This window comes from Macrobrachium nipponense, chromosome 20, assembly GCF_015104395.2.
Source record: "Macrobrachium nipponense isolate FS-2020 chromosome 20, ASM1510439v2, whole genome shotgun sequence".
NCBI classification, from domain to species: Eukaryota; Metazoa; Arthropoda; class Malacostraca; order Decapoda; family Palaemonidae; genus Macrobrachium; species Macrobrachium nipponense.
The window spans coordinates 13,780,479-13,792,913 of NC_061089.1; the positions used below are offsets into that span (position 1 = coordinate 13,780,479).

At 37.4% G+C, this 12,435-nt stretch overlaps 1 protein-coding gene across 3 annotated transcripts in view; it reads right to left on the reverse strand.

The window, feature by feature from the left end:
* Positions 1-235: 235 nt before the first annotated feature.
* The window catches only part of LOC135221909 (equilibrative nucleobase transporter 1-like), a 57,247-nt gene continuing 45,047 nt past the window's right edge, over positions 236-12,435 (reverse strand). For all 3 annotated transcript variants that reach the window (XM_064259940.1, XM_064259930.1, XM_064259922.1), the window contains exons 4-10: positions 8,766-8,935; positions 6,810-6,939; positions 5,895-6,173; positions 5,440-5,544; positions 4,419-4,614; positions 2,150-2,261; positions 236-1,500 (exon numbers count right to left, since the gene is read on the reverse strand). In XM_064259940.1, coding sequence (XP_064116010.1) covers positions 1,375-1,500; positions 2,150-2,261; positions 4,419-4,614; positions 5,440-5,544; positions 5,895-6,173; positions 6,810-6,939; positions 8,766-8,935 — 1,118 coding nt within the window. In that variant the 3' untranslated portion in view covers positions 236-1,374. The remainder of the gene's footprint in view (positions 1,501-2,149; positions 2,262-4,418; positions 4,615-5,439; positions 5,545-5,894; positions 6,174-6,809; positions 6,940-8,765; positions 8,936-12,435) is intronic.

The following is a 12,435-nucleotide window of genomic DNA, read 5'->3' on the forward strand; positions in this document are numbered from 1 at the left end:
ACAATTGGGATAACAAACGTTAATCTAAATAACTCTACGGGTACCACAAGCCCCATTTCACTTAAGAGTTTTTTTTTTTTTTTTTTTTTTCAAGAGGATAATGTATAATATTGTTTTCAAACAGACCCATTTTATAGTTTGTTTATGTTTAATACTTGCCCTGAACCCTCATGTAGGAATTTTATCTTTTTTCAAATTCTTCAATATCAATGTAAGGATGAAAATGATACGTCAATTTACTAAAATATAAATTTGTTTATTTATATAGCAGTACAAAATACTATAATTGAACAAAATAACCTAGATTTAAATGTAAGTAATTGGTGTCATCTGGTGTCGTGACCACCTGCATTGATATAGAATAATCCCTCACATGGAGATTACAGATTTCTCTTTAGTATGAAGAGACCCACACGGAGATTACAAGTTCTCTTTACTATGAAGAGACCCACAAGGAGATTACAAGTTCTCTTTACTATAAAGAGACCCACAAGGAGATTACAAGTTCTCTTAACTATGAAGAGACTCACACGGAGATTACAGAGTTCTCTTTACTATCAAGAGACACATTTTTTTTGCACTGCAAGTGGTGATTTTTTCAGGTTTTCTGATATTCTTTGAATTGACAGCTAAAAATTCTTCGTCATTTTTTAATTGACAGCTAAAAATTCTTCGTCATTTGAATTGATGGCTAAGAATTCTTGTCTGAATTTTGTGTTCAGGATTTAGAGATTCCACCAATTCCATAATTGTGTTGCAGAATTAAACCGAATTTCATTATTGTGTTGCAGTCTCACTCGTATTCCATCCTTATGTTGCAAACACACACCCCTACATTTACACGAAGTTAACATTCTGGAATGTAACACTGCTCCGACGTCACAATAAATGTAATTCAACCACTCCTCCGAAGTCAAAATGAACGTAATTCAACCATTAGTCCCACGAAAAAATGAATGTAATTCAACTACTACTCTGACGTCACAATAAATGTCATTCAACCACTACTCCGAAGTCATAATTAATGTAATTCAACCATTAGTCCTACGTCAAAATGAATGTAATTCAACCACTACTCTGACGTCACAATGAATGTAATTCAACCACTACTCCGAAATAAAAACAAATGTAATTCAACCACTACTCCGACGTCAAAATTAATTTAATTCAACCACTGCAAAGTCATAATTAATGTAATTGAACCACTACTCCGAAGTCAAAACATGTGTAATTCAACCACTACTCCGAAGTCAAAATGAATGTAATTCAACCACTACTCCGAAGTCAAAACAAATGTAGTCAAACCACTACTCCGAAGTCACAATAAATGTAATCCAACCGTAATCTTATTCCCTGTCGAGGGTATTCTCTCCTTCAGGGCGCTTCGTCCTCTTTCTTGTGGGATGACCAGTCCAAGGTCCGATAAAGGTACCTTTTGTTGAGCAGATGCAGCGGATGAACCACTGACAAAAATAGCATGATGACGACCAGCCACATTGCCTGAGGGGAAAGACGAAATTGGGTTCATTTGTTTGAGGATGAGAAATGTGCACGTGAATATTTGCAGATTTTAGGTGATGCAGTTGTATTAGTAGTGGTTGTTGTAGTAATGGTGCAACAGATGATGAATTTTGGATTAATATGTTTAACTGTGACGTATTTCAAGTGCATATTTTCAGCTTTTAGATGATAATAATGATAGTTTTGGTGGTAGTAGTAGTAGTAGTAGTAGTAGTAGTAGTAGTATTAGCAATAGCAATAATAGTAGTAATTAATCAACAAATATGTCAGTAAATACAATTGCAAAACAAAAGAATAAATAGAAATATAATTTTCTATATATAAATTATAGTCATAAACAAAGATAGTTATCTTCTATGTCAATAAACAAAGGTTTAGAAACAGAGGACTATGTGAACATAGAAAAAAACATAAATTATAGTCATAAACATAGATAGATATCGTAAGAACTAGGCAGACATTACAACCATTGTATTCTCAGTTTAAAACTCGTTCACTGTGAAATAGGAAACAAAACACCACTCTGCGTGTGTGTGTTTGTGTACAAGAGAGAGAGAGAGAGAGAGAGAGAGGAGAGAGAGAGAGAGAGAGAGAGAGGAGAGAGAGAGAGAGAGAAGACTAGACTTACCCAGAAGTATTGCGTTTGTGACCACGTGAAGTGAGGGTATTGTAGAGTTGCCAATATGGCTATGAGGGTCCCCTGTATCCCTATCAGGCGATTGAAGTGATCGGCAGGGAATCTGGAATAATAATAATAATAATAATAATAATAATAATAATAATAATAATAATAATAATAATAATAATAATAATAATAATAATAATGTTTAAACAAAAGACTCATTGTTTAGTTATTTAATCTTTTTAGATTTAAATTTAATAATAATAATAATAGTAATTAATGATAATAGCAATAAAACAAAAGACCCTATTTGTTTAGTTTTTCATTCTTTTTAGATTTAAATCTAATAATAATAAGGAAGCAGGATTCAACCCGGAACCCCACACTATAAAAACCTATTAATAATAATAATAATAATAATAATAATAATAATAATAATAATAATAATAATAATAATAATAATAATAATAATAATAATAATAATAATAATAATAATTCAATGCGAATACATTATTTTACTATAGCATAACTTACCATATTATCTTCAGTATTAGTTAATTAATTTCTTTCAGATCGTAGCACAGTGATAAACATTTAATTCATTTGACTTTTAGGTTGGTAAAATCGTTTGAAATATCTTTTTGAGAAAGCTGCCAATAATAATAATAAGCATGTCTTTTCAATGACATCATTTCTGGAAGGGAGTTTCATTCCTAGGTAATAAAGGTGGTTTGTTTGTGTGGTGTTTTTACGTTGCATGGAACCACTGGTTATTCAGCAACGGGACCAACGGCTTTACGTGACTCCCGAACCATGTCGAGAGTGACCTTTTATCTCCAGAAATACACATCTCTAACCCCTCAGTGGAGTGCCCGAGAATCAAAATCGCGGCCAGCGAGGTGGCAGTCCAAGACCATACCGATCACGCTACTGAGGCGCTGTAATAAAGGTGGTGAAGATTTGCGGGCCGTGGAACAACCAACAGTAGATAAATATTTTTCTTGTAATATCTTTTTCTCTGCCTTTTCAGATCCCTTGTATATACGAACAAGTAACAAATGAGCATTCATAATCAAAAGTGACACAGGAGAAACAAAAAAAAGGATCTTAAATTTGACATTATCAGACCTGTTTATCACCCATGTGATCTTAATTGTGGCGTAGAGTCTTTTAATCAACTTCAGGAAGACAGCGCGAAGAAAAAGAACTGATTTAAACTGTATAAAAAGAGCCTGCATCGGTTTTCCTGTTTTAAAAACTTAATGTCGCCACTTTCCCCTCCATATAGTTAATTATATTTCTGTTTCTTTTCTCAAGCTCTATACCGTTGCCAAGCGACTTCTTTGCAACATCGTCAAAGTTGCCAAGTCATCAATTCTTCCTTTGTTTTTGTCGCGATGCGCTGCCGAGTGGAGGTAGTATTTATAGCACCCATTGTGTCACAATTGATACAGTTGCTTTCTTCTTCAGGCGAACGCAGCAAACGTGCCGGGTTCGGTACCGGTTTCAGTGGATTAAAACGAAGGATTTGTCGTAGCTCGTGCACTAACTTCACGCTCGTTGCTAGCGGGCACGTATCTGGTTTCGAACGGCGCGCGTGCTCGCAATAATGGTAGTATTGCACAGTTTGTTGTTCTTGGCATTCTGAGTCGGCGACGTTGAAAGGTTACATAAAGTCTCTCTCTCTCTCTCTCTCTCTCTCTCTCTCTCTCTCTCCTCTCTTTATGAATTTATAAATTCACTAAACCTCTCTCTCTCTCTCTCGTTATGAATTTATAGCTGCATTAAATCTCTCTCTCTCTCTCTCTCTCTCTCTCTCTCTCCCCATGAAGTTACAGATGCATTAAATCTCTCTCTCTCTCTCTCTCTCTATCTCTCTCTCTCTCTCTCTCTCTCTCTCTCTCATGAAGTTACATATTTATTTAAAAAAAATTTTTTTTTTCTCTCTCTCTCTCTCTCCCTCTCTCTCTATCTCATATATATATATATATTATATGTATATATATATATGTATATATATATACTATATCAATATATATATATATATATATAATATATATATATATATATATATAATCAGTAAATTTCCTTCAATAATTCGCAGATATAAGTATATATGACGATACCACATTCACTAAAAACACAACATCTAGGTCAGTCTGCGCTTAGGTTTAATCTTGCCAAAAAAAAAAAAAAAAAAAAACACACACAAACACATACATACAAACTCGAGTGTCACTTATTTTTAAAGAATAAATACAACAGAAATCCCTACCTGGCTCTCATGAAGGGAATCCCAACTCCCAGACAGCCGGGGCGATTGAAGATGAGGAAGAAGAGGGCCACATAAACGGCCCAGGACGTGAAGAAGAAGAAGCACGAGATCTGGACTGTTATGGTGAGGGAGATGAACATCATGGGCGCGATCGTCGCCTGCACGTTCGCCACCTTTTCGTCCAGGCCCTTCTTATCTGCCAAGAGAGAGAGATAGACAGGGGGGGGGGGGTTAGTTAAAAGGACACTTGTTGGGGTGTAGAGTGAGTCACGCGCTAGTCGGTAAATGTCTTTGAGATGACTTCAATTTTAGACCAGATAAAGTGGTCTGTAATTGTCTTGTTGGTTCACTCAATTGTTCATAAATTAATGACAATGATTTGAAGAGGTTAGTAATTGTCGTATTAGTTCAATAAATTGTTCTTAAATTAGTGACAATGACTTGAAGAGGTTTGTAATTGCCTTACTGAATCAATAAATTATTCATAAATTAGTGACAATGACTTGAGCAATTTACTCAACTAAAAGTGATATAGAAAATATCTAATTTACATAATTTACAAATTATCAAAAGGGGGAGAGGGGTAAATGAATGCTTGTGATGGTGGCAACTTCATGAATTATTGATCACAATGAGATGACTTCAACTTTAGGCCAGATTGAGAGGATTGTAATGGTCTTATTGGTTCATTAAATTGTTCATATATTAGTGACTGACAATGACTTGAGATTTGTAACTGTTGTAATAGTCTTATTGGTTCATTAAATTGTTCATGGATTAGTGACAATGACTTGAGCAATTTATTCAACAGCTAAAAGGAACAGAAATTGATCTAATCTTTATCATTTACTAATTACGCGTGCCAATGGTCACATACGGCCCGCATGTATGTATGTATGTATGCATGTATGTATGTATGTATATATGCATCACCACGATAATCATCTTAACATTGAGCAATCAACAGTTTTCATATCTGATATAATTAATAGAAGAAAATGCAAATTCCAAAGGACTCAACTCTTTCTGAAGTAGGCCGAAAGGGCGTCGATAATGGAACCTGGAAGAGGCGTGGCCAGGGCGCATAGTATATTGGCGTACCCAAACAACCTGGAATAGTACGCAGCTGGAAAAGAGAAAGAAATTAATCTAAGAAATATATACCAACTGGTTAAACAAAATTAAACGAAGTTGATTTTTGAAGGTAAGGATAAACTACTTTTTAAACGTTTGTGTTTATTATAATTAATTTATATTCAGGAAAAGTTACTGTAATCAAACTCATGAGTGACACTGAATAAAAATCATTACACAAGCTAGACTTCTCTTAGGTATTAGTTACAGATATAGTAGCTAAAAATACTTTTCAAGATTGTAACTAAGACCAGATATAAATTTGTGCCAAACCAAGTCAGACAACAGAATAAAGAACAAAATGGCAATAATAAAATATAAATAAAAATTGTCGCCTCTCACCTTCCTCGATGTTTTGGGAGAATCTGCTGATCCAAGAGTTGAAGTAGGTCCCAAAAATGGTGATGGCAAACATGTTGTTGAAGATCCAGAACTGGAGGAGTCCCATGGACACAGAGAACAAGCTCTGGCTCAGGGGAATTTGGCTCGAATCCGAGGATTTTCCCGCGCTGACCACCGCGATTTTTTTCTCGCAGACTACCATGTTCATTCGTCCATCTTTCCTTTTATTGCCGTCTTTATCGATGTCTGTCGTGAGGCATTCCAGCTGCTGGTCGTAACCTTGAGAAAATATATAGGGGGATAAATTAGCTCATGCACCTACGTAAGGCATTCCAACTGCTGGTCGTAATCTTGAGGGGTAAAAATCAACGTAAAAAAACAAATTAGGTCCTACGTCAAGATTGAGTGATCTCTAGATTGTATTTAACTTCTTTGAAAGTTTAAATGAGCATTTAAACATCTTTTAGGTTCTGTAAATGCTTACACTTGAACCAACGTTATATTTACCATGCATATTACTGACCAATAACTGTAAACAATAAATGTGAGGTTAGGCATCTGAACTAACGTTATATTTACCATGTATATTAGTGACCAATAACTGTAAACAATAAATGTGAGGCTTGGCATTGAAACTAACGTTATATTTACCATGTATATTAGTGACCAATAACTGTCAACAATAAATGTGAGCGTCCTAACCATAATATTATGAAGAACAGATAAGTTAAAGCAAAGAACAAAAAAAAAAATGTACGAATGAATTCAATAACAAAAGTCAGCAACTGACGCTACAGAAAACGGAAACAAAAGATGATGACAAGACCATTTTACAGCACAGCCTCAAAAATCAAAGGATGATGACATGACCGTTTTACAGCACAACCTAAAAAACAACGGGGACATTCAACCAACCAGCTTCTGCATCGTCGTCGTGAGGGATGTGATGCCAGGGGATGAAAAGCGTTGTTACGACGATGAGACTCGACCCGACCGCCATCAGCTGACAGATCATCTCCCACCTGTAGCCGGCCTCGAACGCGGACTGTAGGGAAGGAATGGAGGACGTCACACCATGAGAGACTGGGCGTAACTTTACTGCAAGGTGTGAATTTCTTATAAATGGATGATAACGGGAGCAGAGGCATGAGCGGAAACTGGAATGCGAGAACAGAGGCATTACGGAAACTGGAATGCGAGAGCAGAGGCATTACGGAAACTGGAATCCGAGAGCAGAGGCATTACGGAAACTAGAATGCGAGAGCAGATGCATTAGCGGAAACTGGAATGCGAGAGCAGAGGCATTAGCGGAAACTGGAATGCGAGAGCAGAGGCATTAACGGAAACTGGAATATGAGAACAGAGGAATTAGCTGAAACTGGAACACGAGAGCAGAGGCTTTAGCGGAAACTGGAATACGAGAGCAGAGGAATTGGCGGAAACTGGAACACGAGAGCAGAAGCATTAGCGGAAACTGGAATACGAGAGCAGAGGCATTAGCGGAAACTGGAAAACGAGAGTAGAGGAATTAGCGGAAACTGGAATACGAGAGTAGAGGAATTAGTGGAAACTGGAACACAAGAGTAGAGGCATTAGCAGAAACTGGAATGCGAGAGGAGAGGAATTAGCGGAAACTGGAATACAAGAGTAGAGGCATTAGCGAAAACAGGAATATGGGAGCAGAGGCATTTGCGGAAACTGGAATACGAGTGCAGAGGAATTAGCGGAAACTGGAATACAAGAGTAGAGGAATTAGTGGAAACTGGAATACGAGAGTAGATGCATTAGCGGAAACTGGAATACGAGAGTAGAGGCATTAGCGGAAACTGGAATACAGGGGAAGAGGCATTAGCGGAAACTGGAATACAAGAGTAGAGGTATTAGTGAAAACTAGAATACGAGAGCAGAGGAATTACTGGAAACTGGAATACGAGAGTAAAGGAATTAGCAGAAACTGGAATACGAAATAGAGGCATTAGCGGAAACTGGAATACGAGAGTAGAGGAATTAGAGGAAACTGGAATAAGAGAGTAGAGGAATTAGCTGAAACTGGAATACGAGAGTAGAGGAATTAGCGGAAACTGGAATACGAGAGTAGAGGCATTAGCGAAAACTGGACAAATACAGAGGAATTAACGGAAACTGGAATATGAGAGTAGATGCATTAGTGAAAACTGGAATACAGTAGAGGCATTAGCGGAAAGTGGTAATCACATAACAGATGGCCAATAACGGGAGTAGAAGCATTATTCTTTGCTTGAAATAACTGAGCGAATGTTTAGAAAGGAAATTCTTACGTTTGGTTAAGAAAAAAGAAACGGATTAACAGACTGGCCTCAAATATGGACGACAGCGCTGACTGTTCTATTCACAGATCTAATTTTCAGAGGGATAATTATTCACAGACAATTCGTAACGACTAACACTGAATAAAAATTGGCTGTATAAGTAAAATGTGATTAAGAGCTTTCCTAGCAATAGCATTAACTCTCATAAGCAGAGTTGAGTTGAGTATAGAATTTAGGGCAAAGGCCAAGCACTTGAACCTATGAGGTCATCCAGCGCTGAAATGGAAATTGACAGTAAAAGGTTTGAAAGGTGTAACAGGAAGAAAACCTCAAAGCAGTTGCACTATGAATCAAGTGTTAGGAGAGGGTGGAAAGTAAGGTGGAAGAAAGAGAATAGGAAAGGAGGTACAGTAAAAGGAACGAAAGGGGTTGCAGCTAGGGGCCGAAGGCACGCTGCAAAGAACCTTAGGTAATGCCAACAGTGCACCCGCATGAGTTGTACTGACGGCACTACCCCCCGCCGGGTAGTGAACTAATAATAACTAAGGAGAGAGAGAGAGAGAGAGAAAGAGAAAGAAATTACCTGCATGAGCATGAAGACCGCAGCGGAAAGCGTGTAGATTCCGCTGACAATTCCCATGACGGTGTTCCTTCGCTCCGGGAACAGATTCCCGAATTCCAAACACGACATTCTAATCATGTTCCCGCCGACGGACACGAAGATCGAGGCACCCCACAGATAATCTGGAGTCGCTGAAATACGAACGAATAAAGTTGTACCTATTCGCGTGATGAGAGTGCTAACGTGGGTATCAATATATCAGAGACGTAACTGCAGCGGGGCACGTGCCCCCCATTTGAAACTGGTGGCCCCCCCCCCCCTTAGGTGTCCCCCATTTTGAGTTCATGAAGCTTGTAGTAAAACCCTAAGCTTATTTTTCATATTATTATATTAATATTAATAAAAACGTGATTCATAAATTGATAGGTTTAAATATTTAACATCTTTCCATATGACTTAAAAAAAAAGAATGAGTATTATAATTGTGCATGCCCGGTGCCCCCACTAATATTCAGCTGTGCACCCCATGCCCTCCCCCCTCCCGCCCACCATTTATAGACTCCTAGTTATGCCTATGCAATATATTGCCATAAAATCTCCGATTTTTTTTTCACTGAAATGGTAACGATAAATTAAACAATATACATCAAATTCTTTTCTTTCTTCTTCCGTAAATACGATTTTACAGTTCCTTCAAACGAGGGTATATTACATCAGTAAATGACACTTTGCAAATACAATGCTTAACTACCCTAACACTATTCTTCTTGCAATTTAATACATTTTTATCTATTTACTTTTTTTTTTCAATAAGTATTCTTTGGAAGCTTGAATTTCAAGTTAATGGCCCCTTTGTTTGACTTGTTCCATATGAATGGGTGTCATCCACTGAATAATAATAATAATAATAATAATAATAATAATAATAATAATAATAATAATAATAATAATAATAATAATAATAATAATAATGAAGGACACGATCAGGAAAGAATATATGCAGAGACTCAAGGCGATACTCAAGTCAAAACTCAACGCCGGAAATATGATAAAGCCATAAACACATGGGCAGTGCCAGAGTAATCAGATACAGCGCAGGAATAGTGGAATGGACGAAGGCAGAACTCCGCACCATAGATCAGAAAACCAGGAAACATATGACAATACACAAGGCACTACACCCAAGAGCAAATACGGACAGACTATACATAACACGAAAGGAAGGAGGGAGAGGACTACTAAGTGTAGAAGACTGCGTCAACATCGAAAACAGAGCACTGGGGCAATATCTGAAAACCAGTGAAGACGAGTGGCTAAAGAGTGCATGGGAAGAAGGACTAATAAAAGCAGACGAAGACCAGATATACAGAGACAGGAGAAGACAGAAAGAACAGAGGACTGCACAACAAACCAATGCACGGACAATACATGAGACAGACTAAAGAACTAGCCAGCGATGACAATTGGCAATGGCTACAGAGGGGAGAGCTAAAGAAGGAAACTGAAGGAATGATAACAGCAGCACAAGATCAGGCCCTAAGAACCAGATATGTTCAAAGTACGATAGACGGAAATAACATCTCCCTCCCATATGTAGGAAGTGCAATACGAAAAGTGAAACCATAAACCACATAGCAAGTGAATGCCCGGCACTTGCACAGAACCAGTACAAAAAGAGGCATGATTCAGTGGCAAAAGCCCTCCACTGGACTGTGCAAGAAACATCAGCTACCTTGCAGTAATAAGTGGTACGAGCACCAACCTGAAGGAGTGATAGAAACGATCAGGCAAAGATCCTCTGGGACTATGGTATCAGAACGGATAGGGTGATACGTGCAAACAGACCAGACGTGACGTTGATTGACAAAGTCAAGAAGAAAGTATCACTCATTGATGTCGCAATACCATGGGACACCAGAGTTGAAGAGAAAGAGAGGGAAAAATTGGATAAGTATCAAGATCTGAAAATAGAAATAAGAAGGATATGGGATATGCCAGTGGAAATCGTACCCATAATCATAGGAGCACTAGGCAGATCCCAAGATCCTGAAAAGGAATCTAGAAAAACTACAGGCTGAAGTAGCTCCAGGACTCATGCAGAAGAGTGTGATCCTAGAAACGGCACACATAGTAAGAAGAGTGATGGACTCCTAAGGAGGCAGGATGCAACCCGGAACCCCACACTATAAATAACACCCAGTCGACTTGGAGGACTGTGATAGAGCAAAAAAAAAAAAATAATAATAATAATAATAATAATAATAATATAATAATAATAATAATATAATAATAATAATAATAATAATAATAATAATAATAACAACAACAACAACAACAACAACAATAATAATAATAATAATAATAATAATAATAATAATAATAATAATAATAATAATAATAATAATAATAATAATAAATAATGGAATCAGCTTATTTCAGTGAACAGAGTAGAGCAGACAACTAATAAAATCGGTCAGCTGTAGCTGTTTGTTTCAAATGGCTTTATGCCAGCAAGGGCTCTTGCTCCATGTACACCCCGCAGGGCATCTAAGGAGGATATATTTATGCTAATTCTAAAAAAAAAAATGAGTTTGACTAAAACCAGTAAAACTCTCATTAACCACTTATGTACTCAAATCCTCTGAGAAGTCTTTCATACACAAGCGAAAACAGAATCAGCGAGATTTTTTTTTTCTTTTATCTGAACATCTCTGCCCTTGATTTTTCTTCTTCTTCTTCTCCTTCTTCTTCATCTCCTGAGAGAGATCATGCCATGTGTGTGAGAGGATCCTCCTTCCGAGAAGGGCAATTCTAAGGATTACTCCGTATGTTGGTTGGGTAAGGACCCTCAGACAGAACTCCTCTTAAATAACAAGAAGGTACAGCTTTTATAAACTCGTCAATGGAACGCCGACCTTCATACTCATTTAATTTCAGGTTGAGAGAGAGAGAGAGAGAGAGAGAGAGAGAGATGCATATGAAACGCGGCTCTTGAAATCAGCATGCAAGTATCATGTCAAAACATGGCAGGAAATCTATACGTATTTTTCGACGATGGCATCGGATTGCAATAATTCGCGTCTCATACCTCGACAGGATTTTCTAAAGCAAATTCAGAGGTCACAAACTGAAGTGATTTAATGATAAAGACTGTCTTATAACTTTGCGTGGTTTCTTCCATCTTGAAATGAACTGCTAAGAAAAATAATTAATACAATTCACCATGAGGAAACAATGAAATTCAAAAGTAAAGTTTTCACCAAAGTTCTCTCGAGCGATTTATACAACTCCTACAATGACCCCGTGACCTAAAATGGATTGTTTCCGTGTGCGCTATTATCGCTGCCATGAAAAGTCGTTCTGCGGTGATGTTGATCATCCTTAGGGACAGAAAAGAGGAGGAGGAAGAAGAAAAAGAAACCCCCATGATCTCCTAGCACGACCTCCAACTTGGCGGAAAATCAATAGCCGTGCGCTATGATTCGGTGAGATCACGTAGACTTAAGAACCTACAAATGTCACTGGAAGATGTAGAATGACGTTGATTTTCAAAGGAATTTTACATCCAATGCGTAAGACATTCAGAATTCACAAGGGAATAGAATACATGTGATGTACACGTGGTAAATTCTGAACAAAATTAACAAGGGATTACACATTTCGAAAGGATGTTTACCACATTACGGTTGTA